The sequence below is a fragment of the Typopeltis vanoorti genome, chromosome 3 (genome assembly GCF_054136105.1).
Source record: "Typopeltis vanoorti isolate ZY-2024b chromosome 3, IOZ_Tvanoo_1.0, whole genome shotgun sequence".
Taxonomy (NCBI): domain Eukaryota; kingdom Metazoa; phylum Arthropoda; class Arachnida; order Uropygi; family Thelyphonidae; genus Typopeltis; species Typopeltis vanoorti.
The window spans coordinates 145,357,035-145,378,549 of record NC_143551.1 but is presented as its reverse complement, the minus strand read 5'-3'; the positions used below and the strand labels follow the sequence as shown (position 1 = coordinate 145,378,549).

General features: G+C 34.8%; 1 protein-coding gene across 1 annotated transcript in view; it reads right to left on the bottom strand.

Annotated features, from left to right (window-relative positions):
• Positions 1 to 819: 819 nt before the first annotated feature.
• The window catches only part of LOC150108634 (uncharacterized), an 83,154-nt gene continuing 62,458 nt past the window's right edge, over positions 820 to 21,515 (bottom strand). The window contains exons 2-3 of the mRNA XM_090416091.1: positions 3,067 to 3,173; positions 820 to 1,386 (exon numbers count right to left, since the gene is read on the bottom strand). Of these exons, the coding sequence (XP_090272217.1) occupies positions 1,232 to 1,386; positions 3,067 to 3,173 (262 nt within the window). The 3' untranslated portion in view covers positions 820 to 1,231. The remainder of the gene's footprint in view (positions 1,387 to 3,066; positions 3,174 to 21,515) is intronic.

Sequence of the window (21,515 nt, the reverse complement as noted above, 5' to 3'; positions counted from 1 at the left end):
TAATTGCATTTTGTCTGACTATTCTAAATTAGGAATTCTTGGCGTGGTAAAGACTGAAGTCCATTGTTTGTTTTAATAAGCAAGCATCAAATATGGTACCAAATAGGAGAATGAATATTAAATTATTAGTCACTAAACCTTTTACTACGCTCACACCTGAGCTTAATGTCTTTCTGTCTTGTATGATGTGATTTTGAGATTTTGCCAAAGATTTCTCTAACTGTTTAAGGTACGATTCTAAAATCGGATATCTAAAAATAACTTATGATTGGAGCATATTTTAAGGAGACGGAGAAAATAGTGAAATTAAAGGTATAATTTACGAAAACAACCCAGAATATTCTAGATAACATTCGATATTGCACGTGCTTTTATCACGACCAGTTTTAGATTGTAATATGTCCAAACAGCTTATCTTGTATACAGTCTGGTAACTGGCAATCGACCATAAAAACAACCAACCTTCTTTTCAAACAGGGGCAAGATTTCATTAATATTCTATATTAAGTAAACATCATGATCTTGATTATACACTTTTTAAAATATCGTATGTATAAATCGGTTAATGTATGGAATTAATATTATAGAATTCAATATTGTTATCAATTGGAGTGGTTCTTTTTGATTCCAACAGCCTATGAAACCAGACAAGGATTTTGTTTCTGTAATTAAGATATCGGAATGATTTGCCATCGGATTATTAATCAAAATCATAGCTACCTATCACATAAAACATTTTAAGAATTTAAATAAATAAAAATAGTCTGTGGATCCATTGGCAATGTAACGTTCTTAGTGGCTAATTAATGTAATAGGATGTGAGGACTAGAATTTATTAAGTCGTTGGAGAGATTAAGAACAAAATTTTTCTTTCTATTCAGAAAGTATTCTTTGATAAACAGTTACAATGAGAATGGACATAATTCATCAGGAGAAATTATTCCATCACTGGAAGTAAACAATAAGGCGATTACAATCACGATAAAATATTTTTGTTGTTTGTTATGAGAAGGGACATCCACATTCTCGTCATTTCATTCACTCCCATCAACTGTTGGCACAATATATACATCTGCAAGACAAGTTATTTCCCCCATTTACACCAAACAAAAAAAAATCTTTCTCTTTTTTTTTTTTTTTAGCGAAAGTTAAGGCATTTGTACAATGTAACTATCATGATGAAGCTAAAATTGTCCTTTCTGACTACACGTAGATTTAAATTTCTGTCCTATCAACCGTCTTCTGCTGTCTCTAAACAACCACAACTGTTTTCTCCTTTTCCGTCTTCATCATCCTCTTCCGACAGCAACTGACGGGCTAGTTGGATCTTACAGCTTTCCTCGTGCATGTGTAATTTTCTTCGGAAGTCGAATTCTTTTCTTTTGGCTAAAGGAAAATAAATAAAATATATTCAATCAAAGGCTAATCGCATTTTTATCTTTGATTTAATAATAATAAGAAAGAAAGATACACACACACACACACACACATGTATTTCACTCCATAACAAGATCCACTTATCCACAAGTCACTTCAGGTCTCCATTTGCAAGCCATTCAGGACGGCAAGTTTACATTAAAATTTTAGTTCTTCAGAAATTGTGCATTAATGTGAGTTGGATGATTGGAATTATGTCATAAGCAACTAAGACTCCCAGGATAAAACCTTTACGCCTTCACATGAGACCGGCTAACTCACCTTCACTCGCAAAAGAGTTATTTGCATTCTACATGGGATCGAACTCGGCTCTTTCCAACTAGAAAGCATCGTTGTTACCGACTTCGCTACGGTAGCTCATTGGATCTTTCAGATATTCCTATATGTTAATCACCTTACGGAATACTGAGAACGTAAGGCGCTCCCCACTCACTTTAGATTTTACGAAAAATGTCCTCCAAGAAGGGGAGGAAAGTGCTCTTTTGCTTATGTTCACTTTGTAAATTGGATTGCTAATCCAAAAGTCCACTATTTCCTAAAATATCAAAATATCGACCAAATAGAGGTTCGGGTTCAAATTGCGCGTTCTTGTGGTGAAAAACATTTAATGCAGTGTATATAATTCTTTCATTAAAAAAAAAAAAAAAAGCACTTGGGAGGGGGGGGGGGAGAAAAGCCAGTGTGTTTCCGTTGAAATGCTGCGGACTTTAGACAAAATACCTGTCAGAGCGCGAAAGGCTTTTGAAGGTGTTTGGCATCTTTTTAACAGAATACGTCAGTGAAAAGTGACACTACATCTAGAAACTCCCTTTTGGCAAATCTAGACGTCTCGTGAGCTAATGAACTCTTCCTCTGAAGGGTTTCAGCCAAGTTAACTTCGCTTTCATAAACCTAACCGTTGCTTCATAAATCACTGAAGAATGAACATAGGAGACAAGAAAGACTATTTCCGTAGGCGATCATTTATTTTAAGGATATTAAGAAGAAGGAAAAAAAACGCGAGTTCGCTGTGGGATAAAAATCCTGAAGATGAACCGCTGACTCATCTTCACTTACAAATCTTCATAAATTTCCTTTGAGTTTCTACATATGAGATTCCCACATAAGTCTTGTCCGCTGAGCTATAAAGACGCTATTTATTTATTTAGCATTTTTAAAATGGTAAATTAAAGAATTTTTGTTTTATTTAATACTAACCTTGACTGAGCAACCGTTTATCAAACAACTTTGATAAACGGTCACTCGATCACCCCCATTTTGATTCCATCTTGGTCAGAAAACTGAAAGTGAACTAAATGCATTCAAGATGTAGCTGGACAAGAGAACATTGTTATAAGAGCACAGCAGATGAACTCCTCATCTAATGGATTTTCGTGAATCTTGGTGCTCTGCCAATAATGTTTCTTATCGTGCGGTATATTCCGTGATTCCCCAATCTAAAAAAGAGCTAAAATCATTGTAATATTTTATTATAAACAGACTTAACACAATTCTTCACAATCTAACTCTCCGCTTAGTAATTTCTAACACAAACTGTCTTTTTCGGTTTCTTCCTCCCTGTGGGGCGACATTTCCATATAAGCAGCGGTAATTCTGGCTATCATAAAAGACATTCATGGGAAGGCTAACCTTTTTCTTCTTCTGTTTCTTCATCCTCTTTTTCCTTGTCCAGTTCAGGTGGGTCATCTGGCTCTACTACGACTTTGTGAACTTTTTCAGCTACCAGGTCAATTTCACTGCAAAATAGAAAAGAAAATAGAAAGTTGCTTACGTCACTATTTACGTCATATGACTAATAACAAATACTGAGCTACAAGGGAATACGCACAAAAGACGTTATTTACACTAAATTGCGACTCAGGAGGTTTTCATTCTTCGTATTACTCATTTTGACATGAATAATGATATGAATATTTTAATTAGCTAATAGCAGAGTACCCAATTTTTTTTTTTTTAATTCATGCCGAGACAAACTGTGATATCCTATCCTCCTTATGCATATAATTTGATAACCAACTATGGGTTTGATCAAAGACTAAATGCGTATTTTGCCTGTTGCAAGCTGGCACGAAAATTTAAGAACTCACTTATTTTTGCATTTATTTCATGCAGTAATTTTATAATATCAACAACTAAATAAATAAATAAAAGTGGCCAAAGAACAAAGTGACCAATTAAAATAAAAATTCATTGCGTACGTTGTTTTTTTTTTCCAGAGAAGTATCGCCGTAAAGTTAAACATTATAAAAATTCGCATCTTGCTCTAAATAATAAAACTAATTACTATTTTCTAAGCGTTTTCAACATGGGTAAGTTTACAACTATTATAGCTACTGTTTATAACTATTATTTTAATTTATCGTTATTAATGATGTCAGATAAAATTCTAAGTACTGTGCGACTACAGATGCGAGACCCCTCGACACTTCTGCGCATGGCAGAAGAAGGCGAATCGATCCCGATAATAGGGTAATCAATGCGTTTCATGGGATGAGTGTTTATTATTATACGTCGGAAAATTAGCTTTTCTTTTATGAAAATTCTAGTTTTTAAAGTGGTAACTATTTTGCTTGTACAACAGTTGGAAATTTTTGCGTATAAAGTACGTGATTTCGCGTGTTGGTGACCAATTCGTACATCGCCTTTCCTTTCTCCCCTTTAACATGAACTGACTCTTCTTGGCACATTGCCAGCCGAGTGTCTCGCATCTGTGGTGTGACAGTCAGGGTGCTGTCGATTCCAGTGAAAAAAAGAAGACGTATATACCTGTTACATTACATTACACATTGTTATATTTACATGCTAAGATTAAAATTATTAAATTTAGTGACGATGGCGTATCGAACACTCAAAGATACCGCAGTTTAAACTTACCTCGTACTACTGTTGTACAGTTGTTACAAACAAAAATAAAGCTCTTAGTGAAGCGAAAAGTGTTACACTAGTTAATACTACAGTTATCCGTAAATGTGACAATCTTATTGCCGAAATGAGAAAAAAAAAAAACTTTTAACGATATAGATTGATGACTAAACAGCTGACGTGTTCCCTTAAGCCAAGTTATTTCGCAAACTTTTTCGTTTGTGAAAATTATTCTGAAGTTTTAAGTTTTAGAATGTATTTAGTCATATCTGACGTAAATACATGTTTTATTTATGTCATTTACATGTATCCGACTGCTTAAAAACGTTATTATATATTCCTGTAGCTTTTAAACTGTATTATCATTATCTGTAGATGTAAGAACAACCCTTGATGTTAATTAATTTTTACTGTTAGATACATAAGTTAGTTTCAAAAATATACTAGAAAATTGCTTTTAGTGCATCAGCAAAGAAAATCGAATTTGGAAAGCTTTTCTCCAAACTCAGTCAACAAATGTCAGTGGAGCAAACACGCCTACAAACGATCGAAAAATGAAAGCTTTTGAGAGGTTTTCAGTTTCTTTTTCCATAAGAATCTTTTTCTGCTTAAGTGAACCAGCGCATCTTTTCATCAATTTTTACTTACAAAACACATTAAATCATATCTTGAAGTGTATTTCTAGTTTAAATAAAAATATTTTTGTGCATCTCTTACGTAAACAGCTTTAAAACAAATTCTTAGCCAATCTCAATATATCGTGCTTGTGGTATAAGATACAAATAACATATTGGAAATGCCAAATCTATTTGTCTGTTCTTACAACAGTAGGCTATCTTGTCCAGTAAGTTACTTAGCAGATGGGCAGATACAAGGGTGGATGTCTATGCAATCTGTTGTGATGTTGCATTTACTCTTGCAAGTTGCGTATAATATTGTGGACTGCACAGCTTGCGTAACATTTAATGTGTAGGATAACCAGAAAGAATTTTTTTTATTAATATCTATAAAAGGTTTAATCTAATGATGATAATAACATATGTATTATTATCTGATAGTATTGAGATGGTATTGTTATTCTCCAAAATGCAAGCAATAAATTTTTAAAAAATCATAACACTTTCTTATTATAAAGGAGCGGATGGAATTTTTGTGGCTATTAATTTTGTACCTATTAATATGTACCTAAATTAATAGGCTATTTTTGTACCTATTAATTTCCAACTCACTTTTGGAAATTAATAGGTAGTCGTTCTCCACCTTCACTAGTCATCAGTAGCTGAGCTCATGGCTACTAATTATTTTACAAGGACTAGAATGAACAGAAGAAGTAAAAAATGCCACCATCTCGTGATCCTACACATGAGCATATCGTTATTTGAAACAGAATTATACGGTCAATTTTTTTAAAAATATTTTTTTATTTTTTGAAATGCAGGATTAAAAACCCGAGAATTCGGGAGAAAGAAAAACCTGAAAAAATTTTTCTATAGTTAGCGACCAGAATTGAACATATAATTGTCTTTTTTCTAGTAGTGTGACATTATGGAGCTAGAAACGCTTTAAATTCTAAAAAATACAGAATATATTATATTGTGTTAATAAGTTTTCAGAACAGCCGCAAAAAAACAAAACAAACAAAAAATATACACTTAAACTCAAGAATTTCGGATTTAGGTGCACGCCAAAAGCTATCTTCTTAATCAATTTCATATCCTAAGTTCCATAGTAAGGGGATAAACATTTTGATCCGTCACTCACCCAGTCATTTAGTAGCATGCACAAATATATATAAACAACTTTAATTAACAATATTAGATTATAATATCGATCACCACAACTTAAAAAAAAAACAGTAATATTGTATTTAACATTAGTGTTTTATTTGTTTGTTGGAGCTAAGAGGAAACCAGAGCAGTACTGAATGAGCATTTCCCCAGTGAGGGGGGGGGGGATACAGCCCTCTTTACTAACGGGATTTCACAGAGCTATCTTAGATTCATTGTTCTTAATTTTCATCAATGATATTATTAACGGGATTAGAAACACGTCTAAATTTGCAGACGATATCAAAAGCTACAATGATAATCAAGGGCTATTGCTTCAGGCAGATTTAAAATAGGATATTCCTTTGGTGTGCGAACAGAAATTAAGATTTAACGGCTTAAAATATTTCAATTCTTACGCGTAGGTAGAAAAAAATCTAATTCAATGTAACCCTATTAAGTGGCGATAAACTGTGTGAAGACGAAAAGGAACTAAGAATAGAGTACAGTGTAACACGAAATTTCCTAAAATAGTACAGAAAGAGCCCGAATTGCAAATAAAGTTCTTTTCTTAACTTTTAGAAAGATGTGATTAATCACAAGACCTCATTGTGAGTATCATCTTCAAGTTTGACATTTAAGAAAACATATTGGCATACAGAGAATAACGACCAGCTTGACTGATCTCTGGAATGAGTGGTTATTCTTATGGGGGGGGGGATTCTATTTTGTAGTTTTGAAAGTCTTTTAGAGAAAAAGTGAATAAAAGGGCATTTGATTAAAGTTTACATAACCATTAAGAAGATGACTAAGTTTTAACCGCAGGCATCACTTACTTGGGAATATACTCTTAAACTAATGGAGGATCATTATAGGTTAGACTAAAAGTAACCAACGATTGGAATACCTTAAGCAAGTTCTAGAGAGATCTACTTAACTACTGGCAGGCTTTGTGATTCTTTATTGTAAGTTGATTCTTTATTTTGCATGTTTTTTTTTCTGTCTACAATACATTGTACTTTTACAATTTTTTATTGTTAATGGTTGCGAGCCCATCATCAGTCTGTTACTCTACAGAACTTTCACTTCTGACGTCGATGCTGGAGGAAATTTGTTTGCTTGAGTCAGATTTAATACTAACCTGTGGTATACACGAAGACAGTAACTTGATAATTGGCGCGCATATTAAGGTTTATTCCACATATGCATGGATCATAAGAAAGAATTCATCCATGTATAGTTAATAAGCAATTGAAGACCAAGAGTTTAAGGGTTAGCAATAAAATTTAACGTGACAAATTTTGTGTTATTTCAGACCTTAAATCTGGTACAGTATAATAGACGAATGATCGCCAGGGACAAAGAAACAAATATTGTCATGGGTTCAGTAATTTCAGAACGAATTGTGAGCGTTTGTATTTTGTCTTCAGTGCAAACAGGCATGCAGGCGTGTACCCCCTCATCCCCCCCACACACAGTCAGTCACTAACAAACCTGGTTTGCATTAGTTAATCACAGTTAGTCTCAATGTGGAGAAAATTTAAACAAAGCTGCTAACGCCTTTTATTCCCTAGGGAGTAGGCGACCGTTTTAGCTCTATTTAACCCTTGGAGTTGAGGGTGGGAGGAGGTTTAATTTCCAAGTCAGTCTTCCCCAAGACTATAACTAATTTTAAGTCGCCTCCAGTGAAGAGATGGTAAACGAGTCAGGAACCGGTCAAAAAAAAAAGTCTTAGATAAAGTGCTTGTAGTGGGTGACTAGAAATGAACTTAGATCTTTCTTCAGGCGGCCTAGTGCTGTGGGAGCAAGCACCGTTTCCAAAAAAAAAAAAAAAAAAACGATGTTGTTTTGACAATCATTCCAATAAAAGTTATACTCATGAGGGGATGGTTAAAAGCCCTAAATAAATACCGTACTTAACATCATTATCACGTAAGGTTTTTAGGTAACTTAAAGTCTTAGGTAACTACTTAGGTGTGGCTCTCTACATAGAGTTTCTCATCCAAACTCTATGTAGATAGCCACACCCCATTTGAGCAACTTTTTCCACTGTACATTCTTCTTTCAGTAAATAATTTACATAAACACAATCGCAATAAGCATTTTAAGTACGGCAATCCCTCGATTAATGCGCCCCGATTATTGCGTTTTCGATTAGTGCGTCATTTTTTTTTTTCCAATACCCAAATTCGATTAGTGCGCCTGTATTTTTAAGATGTATACATACATCTTAAAAATAAATGTTCCAGATTTTAAAAAAATTTCGATCTATACATTTTTTATGGCTAACTATTTTAAAAAATAACTCACCAGGATGAAATAATTTAGTTACAGATTTAAAACATTTTACAAAGTTATTTTTTAATGGCATACTACACTATTTCCATGTACACTATGTTCCAAATTTACCGCCAACATTTATGTCATCTGCTTTATAGCATTTTGCTAATCATATCTCGTGCAATTGTTTTCCTTACTTTTTTATTTTAAATTATTTTCCTAACCTTTAATCACGAGTAAAAGAATTAGTGAGCAAAAAACAGAAATGTGAAAATGATTCGAAAAGTAATCTGATTGGAAGAAAAACTTGAAATAATACAGAAAAATTAACAAGGCGAGTCCAGAGCAAAGATAGGACAAGAACACAAAAATGGGTGAATCAACTGCTGAATACAAAAGAGAACGGTAAGGCTGCTTCAAGTTCATCATGCATGCACTCGAAATCAAAGTATTATAATGATTGAATTAGAGATACTTCTTTTTACATGGATCGAAGATTGCAACCAAAAATGGATCCCGCTAAACACTGGCCTTATTAAATGAAAAGCATTGTCTCTTTGTAGCCTGGAAAGAAAGGGCTATCAATGATGGAAAAGAAGAAGAATTCCACGTTAGTGCTGGGTGATTTGGGCGTTTCAATAAGCGAAATAGTCTACATAATGTTCTAATCACAGGAGAAGCTGCAAGTGCGGATAAGGAGATATCCAGAAATTTAGAAGAAAATTGTGTAAGAAGGGGACTATTGTGATCAACAAATATTTAATGTCGAAGAAACCGGCCTTTTTTTTGGAAGCGAATGCCTTCCAAGACTTTTCTAGCCAAATCAGAGAAATCTCGGCCTGGTTATAAAGTCGCAAAGTCGAATGAAATTACTGCTGGCGATATGCGAGCCGTTTGGAAGCACATTCTTCCACATTGTGCAAATGATTTTAGAGGTTTTTCAAATTAATCTAATTAATTAAATCTCATTCTGAGAAAGCGAGTGATGCTGACCTGTTAAATTTAGATGCACAGCGGGAAGATGCTGAAGAATATGAAGAAAATTTAATCACTGACAAGTCCAAAGAGATTTCACAGAAACAATTTTAAAATATTTTTCGCACAATCGAAGTTTTTAAGCAGCAATGCTTAGTGGCTGACCCTGGTGAAGTAAAATTTGCAGAAGAGGCAATATGGCCATACCGTCAGTTGTGTGAAAAAAAGAAACAGAATGCCCGCCAAACTACGTTAGCTCAATTCTTTGTTAAGAAGCAGAATAATAAATTTATATTCTGAATATGTTGTATTGTCTTTCAGCTTCATGGTTTTCGTTTAACTAAGCCCTGAGACATACCTTAATTCTTTTATAAAAAAAAATTAAGGGTTAAAAAAGAAATCTGAGGAACGAATTATACATTTTCCCACAGGTTATTATATTCGATTAGTGCGTTTTCGATTAATACGCCTGTTTTAAAGAACGCATTAGGCGCATTAATCGAGGGATTGCTGTATCTACATTTAATACAATAATAGCGTGTTAATTATTAATATTAATTCACAATAATAGTTATCATTCCTTGTATGTGCCCTCAAGGGTATTCTTTTTTGCAGTGTAATAAATGTTAATTATTTAAAATGATTAAATTAGATAAATTAATTATACCAATTATTAATTAAAATGATTAATAAATTAGTATGAATAATCAATAAGGTTTATTATTAATAAATTACGTTTAATAATTACTAATATTAGTTATAATTATTAATACATTTAATACGCTGTGACCTCCATATTATGTCGCGATTTTTTTTTCGCAGAACAGCTCCCTAGAGGGCGCATCCAACAGTTTGGAAATTACCGTTAGCGGAAAGGATAATCTGATGTGTGGGACAGAATCCCGCAAAAATATATTTTTATAAATAAGTATTAAAAGAAACCCTGCTTGTCCCAGCCCCTTTTGCAATAACAAAAGTTAGCGGGGAAGCAGAAGAATGCGAATCGCATACAATAATCTCCTTGACTGCGATTGCCATCACAGTGTGAGACATTCAGCGGGTGGCTCAGTTAGGAAGCATGTTGCATGTGAAACTTCTTAAATTCCAAGCACCTTTCTTCCGCTTCCTGGGTCATGTACTACGGCTCGCTTACATATCGGGGTTGGAAGAATTTTCTGGAGGTGAACACTGGTCAATAGTATCATGGCGATGTGGGGGAACGGGAGAGATGCGGAGAAATGGCCGTTCAGTCCTATTTCGTGCGCCTCATTTCCTGTTGGGATGATACAGTCACGACCCCAAGTCTGCTGTAATTACTGTGATAGCGTGGGAGTATTTTGTTTTTTATTTCTAGGACAGTTTTGTTACTACTTAGAGATAGAAAGGGGAAAACCAAGAACTAGCAGCATTTTTTTCTTGACCCCCAAAGAGAGAAAGAGGAAAAATAAATACGATAGTTCATTAACGGGGGACAATTAAGTTCTCTCAATGAGAAATGTATAGCAGTTGTTCTTGGTGGCAGGAGATGCGAAAAAAAAAAAAAAAAAAAAAGATGAGGGTCATCCATCAAAGATCCTGTTTCATCCAAACTTGGAAGAATGCCACGTAATGACAATTCCCCTTAGTGGCTTAGCGTCTCTTGTTACTGATGAATATTTCAGTCCAGGAATTGCAAACGATGGTGAAATTTTCCTCGGTCTGTAGCCTTAATATGCATGCAATGGAAAATCGTGCAGCCTCAGCATCACGTTTTTTATAATACTTTACACCACGGTTGTTAAGTTTTTCTGGGTCATGCGCTGCTGCAATTATTATAAAACTGCAGTAATAATAGAGGGATTATGCAGAACAAACTACAGCACTCAAAAAAATATAATTTTTCTGACACTGACAATGACATTAATGTATGTGTTATTATTATTATTATTAATCAACATCTGTATTGATGCATATAAAATTTTAGAATTTTTAGATATTTATATATATTGAAAATAATAAATACAAGTAATAAATATTTATAAACATTTAATATATAAATTTATTTTTATAAATGTATAAATGTGAACTGTAGGACTATACAAATGGATCTAACAATTAATAGTTGATACTTTACATTCCAAACAAATGACTACATAATAAATTGTAAATCTGTTTTGTCACGAATAGTTTTATGGCAAGACGTGAATACTTCCGTAACCAATCAGGATGCACCATATGGTGATCGTATGAATTAGCCTCCATGTTCTGCTATCTATAGATTTGCATGCGATATCTGTTTAGTGCGCATGTTATGAGTACGAAAATATGAGATTCATGGAAGAAAACTCTGCCATAGTATGAAACCGGTCTCACTGAACAACTATTATAAAGGTTTCTTACTACGATGGAATCGATTCTAGATGTTTACCATCCGGAGGACATCGTCCCTATCATGTCCACGGAATTACAGACTGCAGAATTACATTCTTGAACCAGAAGGTTTAGTGGTGGGAGAGAAGAGATTACTGTTCTTCGGCATCCTCTTCAAAAATATAATCCACAAAACAAATATTCCACTATTTTATTTTCATCTCATTTCATCTTCCTTTTATCCTCTTTTACCTTGCGGTGTCGAGGGTTTATTAATCATCGGACCTCAAACCGTTCACAGGATAAGGTGGGTAGACCTACCTCCCAATGTATCGTATGTCCTATAGTGTTGAGTTCCCAAGGCCGGTTTGCGGGATGAAAAACCCCAGATAAACTGGCGGAAAAAAACCTGCTCTCCACGCCCAAGACCGGCTAACTTGGCTATGGCAGATCCTTGAGCTCCTCACGTCGTTGACGGGAATCGAACCTAGGACACTCCTTCCCCAGGCATATGGTTGCGAAGCGCAAAGCCACTCGGCTAACCGCGCAGACAAGAGACAAATGAAGCGTGTGGAGAAGAGAAACGTCATTCTCTCCCTCTCTCCCATACGTTCATAATTGACGATGGTTTTATGAATGTAAAGAGCTACCATACTCTTGTCAACTGAATCCAAAAGAGTCAATATTACTTATCTGCTCTACAGCACAGCCAGTACGTCTACTAAGTGTCTGGTACCATCCACCGGCTGCTTTCCTTCTAGTCAGTAACACTTAAATTAGGTCAGCAATACAATGAGGAGTATTCAAGTCCGAATAGTCAAAATTATTGGCGTCGAATTATAGAAGTCTTTTCATTCTAACTTAAAAGGTGCATCACATACTAGAAGACCAGTAGTATAAATAATGGTGTATATATGGTTCGAACGAACTGCAACAGATTGAGAGAACTTGGGCTATCTCCCCCCCCCCCCTCGAGAATTCTATGATTTCAAGGGGAGGATATATGCATATAAAGTAAATAAAAAATTTCTTGAGACAATGTTAAATAAATCAGCTGCTTTTCCGCATGTCGTCGTTAACTGGCGAAAATAAAGCTATATTTAATATGAAATAGAAAAAAAAAATTAACCTATTTTTCTCTTTAATAGTACTTGATTAAGATCACTAGTAACTTATGTTCTGCCTTGCTACTACATGGTTATTTTGAAGCAACTGTTGAGCGATTGTAATCAGCTGGTTCACAATTACCATTTTCGTTGTAATAACTCGAAGTCACATGTGCAGATGATCTAAGCTTTTCGTAGATAAAGAATGAAGCCAGAATTATTTCTTTCAGAGCGGTTATGGAAATTCAGATATATAATTATCCGTAGCTTTACCGGTATTCTTATAATGTTCGTATTATTAATAATAATAATAGAAAAACGAGCTAGTTTACTAGCTCGGTTTTCTATTCTTCTTTGTTTTTTGTCCGAGTAAGAGCCACTTTGTCACGAAATAGGTTGGCACTTACTCGAAGGAGGGTCGAGAAGAGAACAAATTGCTCGAAGGCATTTCCTTAACGGTGCACCGAGCACTTTTCCTATTAAATGAACAGATTGGGTTCTGATACAGTATCTAGGAATCGCAGCAGTTCTTGCTTATAAGAAACCAGATAAAAATTGCTGCTAGAACAGTTGGATTCTCTTCACACACCCCCCCCCCCCGTCTTCTTGGCACTATCCAATTTTATCATAGTGTAGTTCAAAGTCCTAAGAGCTACCACTTGTCTGTGGCTGCAATGATTTAATAGCCGTTACCTGTTTGTTCAGGTGAGTATACTTTTTTTGTTTTCTTTTTAATGTCTGACCGAGAAAGGTGACCTTAATTGTGAACAGAATATGTCCTGACATCAACGAGACTTTTATTTCCTTTCTTTGTGATTTATTTTTTATTTTTTGATCTACTTTTGCTTTGTCTTGAAAGCCGGTTTCCTTTTTCTGTCAATGCAATGTAGACAGAAAACAGAAATTTTTTAATTTGTACTTAAAAGTCTTCGGAAAGTTTGCCGCTAAGTAATTCATACTTGAACGTGAAAAGTAATTTCTTAAAAGAAATATAATTACATTGTCTTTTTTTTTTATTTTACAAAGAAAAAAAAGTAAAAAAAGTCACTAAAGTTACTCTTACATTCGCTCTCCTTATTGCTTTTCTCTCCGTAAACTATTTTTATCATTCAGTTCATTTTCATCTTTTTTGCTTTTGCTTGCAAAATCTTTCTCAATTAACAAAACTAAATTGAAGATTGCGCAGTTAAAAATAAAATAACAGTTGATTAAAGAATTTAATAACTCTAAAAGAGCCCGTGTAGCCAGTGGATGTGGCGTTTGCACACCACGGCGCTTAACCGCACGAAGGAAGACTTCTTGGTTCCGAATCTAGTCGACGACTAGAAGAAATTTTTCTAAGCCTTTTTTCGACCGGTTCCCGAGTTAGTCGATCTCTGGCACGGGCAAGCGGGTTTTTTCTCCCGAAAACTCGGGTTTTTCGTCCAGTAAACTCAAGAAAATTGACCGTAGAACCCACATTATTTCAGACATTAAATACGAGTGTTAGGGACCACGAGATGGCGGCACTTGTTGAGCCGTCTCTCTTCACTGCGTGCCGCTTAATTAGTGATAGCCTTGAGTCAGCTATCTCTGATTGGATGCCAGTGGAGATTGAATTGCCCACTCCAAAAGTTAGATAGGGCTAAATGGCCTCACCTACTCCCTATATACAGGAATAAAAAAAGGCGTTAGCTGAAAATAAGCAAAACATTCTTATAACATTGTACTTTGAACAAAAAAACAGCTTTAAAATAAATCCTCTAAGATCTTTTTTAATAAAAAGAAGAATCAGAAGCTTTAGATGGTGGATTTAGTTTGGTTTTATTTGCAAAAGATTTTTAATCAACAAAAGTGAATTAAACTCAACTAATGCAATCAATCGTTAAAGCCACGGATTATGCTTTCCAGGAACTACATCATTTGAAAGAAAAGGAAATCCCCAAATTTAAAAGAACAAGAGGATTAAATAAAAATTGAGAAAAAAATGGGAATAAAATCCTCTTCGAAACGAAGGTTTCGATCAGTGATCCGCTTAGAGGTGACCTCTTGTTTACGACCATCTAAACAGGATCACTGACCACAACAAACCAAGCGAACTTCAATCTTACCGTAACGACGCCTTCGAAATGTTTTTTATAATCTTTAATTACATGTTTGGAGAAAGTTTCAGCTCTAGAAGAAGAAATTAAACGCATTTAATTACAGCAATGCAACATAAAAAGGCGAGGTTTCTTCCTTCTTTAGACAGATATGGCTTCAACATTAAGACCTCAGTGCAGAAGCGAAAGTGCGTAAAAATAATTCGCAGGTGTAACCTACAGATGCCTCATAGCAAGGTCAACTGCCTGTTAATCGAGTGTGTTCAGCGCCAGATATAAATGTAATAATGTGAGGATAGAGATGACACGAACTCTACGAATTACCGAAAGTTCTACTTTTTAAAACCTAAATTACATATAACACTTTTAAACTATTTTTTTTATTTTTTTTTATTTTTTTGAGATGGAGTTTATGTTTGAGAGGGGAAAACAACGGGATCAATTGAAAGAGAGAAAATTCCACAATCACAGTCTATGATAAACTAATTGAGTGCTGGAAAAAATCAATCAGCTTGCATATATTCACACTCATGGCTCCGCACTCCATTTACACACTTGCTTTTTGTGTATTTTATTTTTATTTATTCATGATTCCTGTCCACTCCCAGACGAACGGGCTGCAATGTTTTAGTTTTCATATGGCAAGTGCAATTGCTTCCATGCTTTATAACTACCGCCACAATACAATAAAGTACAGACTATTTTGGCTATGGATCGCTGTAACTAAATAAAATCTATTTCAAGATGAAATAATTACCATACAGCGAGTTAAAATTCTGAGTATTGGGTTCAAAGAACGTCACAAGGAAATGAAGTGGGCGTGGCTTGTACACGCAAAGCGAAATTAATCCATGGACACGTGACAAAGAAAATATGAAAGTTCGTACGAAAACCATTTCATGTCACTCACCCTGTAAACTATTCTGCAGATCACCTGCAGTGTATTGATTCCTCTCTCGCTCTCTCGTCTTCGATCGAGAGGCTTTGACCATCAAACTACATGACCTGTTGAATTTATGTTTTTAATGCGAATCCTACCCAGAAAAGGTTGTAAATCCGACAATATATTATTATGAGATAAGTGGCTTGACCTTTTTTACGAACCACATCAAGCCTTCAATTATTGGTGTGGTCTCACATCGAAAGATGAAATTCATCTACCATCCGAAGATATTCATAAACACGTCAATGGCAGATTCAATCCTAATGTAGAGAACTTGTTGTGGCAACGGAATATATGATTAAAATTCATTTCCCGTTGAAGCGTTGCCATATTAAACAAAACGACTGCAGTATTTCGATGAAGCAAACAACTGACTTTGCAGTTAAGAGTACCACTTGCAGTTCTAGATCGTCCCAACAGTTGCCTGTAATTAGAAATCGGGGAAAGAAAAAAAAAAAAACCGAAGAAAACGTTGTTAATAGAATAAATAATAAAGAAGGAACAATTTAAGGATAGCTGAAAAGAAATGAAAATATGGATTTCCCCCTTAAAAAAATACTGTGCAGCTTGGAGAATGAAACATTACAAATAATTAAAAAAAAAAAAACATAGAAAAGATTTGGAAAGAATATAGAAGATCTGCATTGCATTTGGCATTTGGTTATTTTGATATCCAACATTCAGAAATCTTAGAAATGGAAAATAGAATACGAAAAATGCGGAAAGGAAATAAGTGGATTTCTAGGGACCCCGATTTTCGGGTATACACAAAAATGTTATAACAATGCAAATACATTACTTTTTTTTATCGATAGGGGCACTCTAAACTCCTAGACCAGTGGTTCCCAACCTTTTTCCACTTGTGTACCCCTTTTAAACCCATTTCTATAAATTGTAACCCTTGTTTTTAAAATAGCTGTTTTCAAATACTGACATTTATTGTTCCATAACTAACGTTTTGTATTTTATTTTTACTTTACTTGTTTTTCCGCCATTATTGAATATTTTTCGTGTACCTCCCCCACCCTTAACGGCTCAGCACGTACCCCCAGGGGTATGCGTACCACCGGTTGAGAACCGATGGGCTAGAGCAGTGCTTCCCAAACTTATGGATATAAAGGCCCCCTTGGAGAAATTGAAATATTTCACGGCCCCTATCGAAAAAAAAAATATCGTAAACAGACATATATTATTATAATATTTATTGTATTTATATTCAATACAAAACATACACAGCGAATATCGCAAAAATCAAATGCAAATATTACATTTTTAGCATCTTACATACACATTTTGACATGGCACACTTAGTCTTAAAACATTTTAAATTTGTATTCATTATTTCACGGTCCGCTCAACAAAAATAATGGTCCCCCAAGGGGGCCGCGGCCCACAGTTTGGAAAGAGCTGGGCTAGAGAACTACATCTGATACAAACTCATTACTGAATATTACCAAAAAATGAACACTTTGTACATCTTGAAAAGGTTTGTGATTACGTGTCAACAGAAAAGTTCTCTAAAAATACTAAACTCTATGCAAATCTGCCATTAATTCTTTTAGTTTTAATTGATGCGAAATTTCAAAAATAAAGAATATAAACGAAGTTTCTTTACCGTTTGGTTATCACAATTACTTCCGTTCAGCCATCTTGTTTATTTCACGAGATAAGAAATCTAGGTTGTGTCTAACAGGCGGCGCAGTAGTCAAGTGTTTGTTACTGTGATCAGTAGCAGAATATTATCAATAAATTATGTACACTTAACCCTATATTTACACGGTAGACTGGTTCAGCAAAAGCATCGTATAACTCGAGGCTAATATTTGTAGCACTCAATTCAATATTTACGTATTTTTTAAAATAAATGTAACACTTTATTTTTTATGTTTAAATACATAACAAAAATTTAAATAAAGAGCACCATAAAAAAAACAAATAATTTTATTTAAACCATTTATAATTAAAGAAATAGTACGATAATATAGAACGATGTTTGAACAATTGTCTCCTTATATTATTTGTAAAAAAATTACGTTAATTAATAATACAATAGAACTTACATTATCTAATTATTACATCTAAAAATTGCAATCATGTATCTGGCAGACTGACACCGCTTAATAGAAGGGAATATGATAATGATGTAACATTTTCTAAAAAAAAAAAAAAAAAACTTTTGTGTAATACATTATGCTATCGAGATTACATAAAATAAACTACTGACTCGTATAAGGTCGCCGCGATGTGTAAAAATCTATCTTGAAATTTAATGAGATTCTTCGATACTCAATGCGTAACAAAAGTGGTCAACTACTCATAAGTATTTTTAACTTCTGAAAACATATCCTTCGCCTTTCTCTTCACGCTTTTGATCTTTTATCTTCTTTTTTTTCTAACCTTGGGCTTTCGATTTGCTTAAAAAAGTTCTTCCGTAAACAAACATATACACATGCTTTCAACCATACTCGACCGTGGGCGGTAGTACGGTGAAAAGTCCAAATCGGCTCTCACCAGTTAAAAGACTGTTGCAAATTAATTATAGAACGGTAGCGGCTCGGAAAATCTTGCTTTTCCACTAATTGGAAGGGACCCTGTACGCTGGTGTGACAGCTACAAGTGGTTTCCAAATTAACTCCTATTACGGACAGTCGCGGTATTGCACACCTCCAGGTCGCATGAGTCAGCAATTGGCAAGGCGAGAATGAGGAAATGTAACCTTAACGCGTGGCTAGATTCACCTCTAAGTTGACTTGTTTACCTACCTTGTGTGTGTCAGTTAATTAAAATAAGTCTGTTGGGAGCAAGCCAACAACCCTCCCTCCATCTTGTCATACCTGCGACATTGAATGAACTCACCTTATTTCGATTCGCGCAGTTTTTTCTTTTGTATAATAGCGACAGAAAATACCAACTACATTCTTTGCGTTTAGTTTAGTAGACTTCTGTTGTTAATGTTTCTCTTGTATTCCAACTTATCCTATTGTAATCATAGCGTTCACGCCGATATTATGTTAACACGGTCGAAGGAACAAACCCTGTGAGAAAAGAAAGTTAATCAACAGCCTGTACTGACACATCCCCCAACAACTTTACAGATAATCCATACACGAAGCTTTCTGCATCTCACATCAAACAGCGCTGACAGGAAACCATCGTGATGGTTATCTACGTAACTCTTATGATAAGAACGAAGTGAACCGTGAACAGATGGGCGTAATAAACTTCGTTGGTAAACACCCAACATGTGTTGCTCGAACCTTAATTTTATCCCAGTTATAAATGTGGGCATATGACTTTGGCTGTATTGTATGATATGAAAAATTTAAACAACAGACCGCCTAAACGGCCAAAGTTTTATTTTTAAAAAATGTAAGAGTAGCGTGGAAATATCGCATAAAATAACATGCGTGATATTATCTAACAAAGGTTGACATAACATCTTTTGCCTCCATTGCTTTAATGTGAATTCCGTGAAAGACCATTTAGTTAAAATAGTTTCATAAACAGCGTTTATAAACTTGATGTTCATCCATCGATTTTTTGGGTATTTTAAAGAAACAAAATAAGCAAAGGAACTTTGTTTGCTTATTTTGCCTCTCTCAAAGAGCTGTGTTTGTCGTGCTAATTAAGGAACAAGTGTAGTTGATGAAATTCTCGTACACGAACAACACTGCCTGAAGTTTTTTGGCTTGACATGGCCATTTATCGTGTGCTGCATTAAAATCTGACTGGCCATTTTAAACTCAGTTTTTTTTTTAATTTATTCATAACTTTTTTAATTACTCCTCTCTTTCCGTTAACGTATAAAGGGTATGTCATCTGTATTTGTCCAGAGCTTAGCAGTCTACGAACTTAGGTTTTTTTTTGGGGGGGGGGAGGAAACAGAGAGAGTTCGAGGCTCTTTTAAGTCATTCAGAATTGATTAAAAAAGCAGCCTGTGACTGTTCAAAAGATGAGTAGGATCAAGACAACGAGTGGTGTGTAATGATGGTTTTAAGCCTTTTCATACAACTTCGAGTCTTCCAAATAACCATTCAACGAAACCAAGATAATTTTGAACAGTAATGCAAAAGGCGTTGTCCCAATGAGATAATGTGACTAACAAATTTGAATGAATAGATGAATGCTACTTCTTCTGACATACTAATTACATCTTTGCAAAATGAAAATAATAATAATAATAATCTGTGGAAGCAAGAGGAGAAAAATAAATTACTTAAATAGTATTGACCGCTCACAAGGTAAGAATCTAAGGAGGAATTATCCAAACCGTTTAGAACAGAATAATCATGCAAATAATACGTGCACAGCTCAGGATATTAAACCAAAGCTTAAACATAGACACTGCTATTTTTCCTACTATATTTTATGTCATTTGTAGTGCCACCTAGCGGGCGAGTAATAAAATAAATACTAAATTATTGTTGGATTCGAACATTGTTCTATGTGATCTTTTCTCAAAGCATGACCATAATATTTTCCTCTGTGTGCTAAGAGCAAAATTTCTGAAAGGACTTAGCATGAAGATCTGAAACGTAGTCACAATACACAACTCAATTCTGTTGCATTCCCCATACCATCGACCGCTTTTTCTATTTGAATGCTTATTGAAATGAGTCCATCTCAAATACAAAGTCCAGTTTTTTGTCTGTCTGTCCGTCGACTATGCAAATTTGTACTGTTAGGCCTACTGTCATCAAATTTTACATGACAGCCTTATGTGGCTATGGAAACACCATAGGTTTCCAAAACGGTTTCTCTTCCACCATTTACTGTGCAGATCCTCTTTCCCCGTGAGGGGAGGGGGAAAATTTACGGTAATATCTCTTGGAATTTAAATGGCATTTGCTTGTATAAATACAACTAAAGGAAATATTCTACACAGAAATGTTTTTTAGGGAAAAAGGTGGATCGAGATGGAGAAAATGTCGCTATAAATATACATCTCTGATAAACATGGTCTCCATCATTTAAAATAGGTTCTACTGAGGACCTCAATAATAACATTAAAAAAATTAGTCATTTGGGGACAGGAGTTTGATTCCTGTTACCAACACATGAAGCCGAAAATAGGCTAACGTTATCTCACGAATTGTAAACAGTATTCCCCTCCAACACAAACAACACCTTCCGAAGTAATTTATTCTCGACAATGTCTACTCGCAAGTAACAAAAAAAAAAAAAAAAAGGAGTAACAATGTTAATAAGAATATCTCCAAATATTAATTGCGTTTCAATATTGGTCGCTCAGCAAGTTCATTACAAAATTTGTTCCTGTCATGGAGTACTCCATTCATTTGCCTCACCTTCAGTAGTTGAATTGCAATACAGTAACAGATAACGGTTATCCGTTCATCTCATTTCAAACCGGAAATGAAGTTAAAACCATGCTTTTAATGAAACAAGACCCCGTGAAATAGCTTTTATTCTCGCATCAGACAAACTCCAACAAAGTGACAACTTTGTCCATTTATCACCTTCAAATATTAGGGTCCATCAAAGCAAAATTGGTTATCAAGTCTTAAACAATGTGTCCTTGTGACCAGAGAAACTCTCCACAATGTTGGCACAGCTCAGCGGAAAGAGGGCAGAGAGAATGAAAGAAAGAAAAAGAGAGAGTAGATCGTTAAGTTCTTTGACGTTCGAGCAGTAATGGAAATCGATTAATTCGTCAGTATGGAGTGCACGTCAATACGGCCTCGCTCTGATCGAAAGT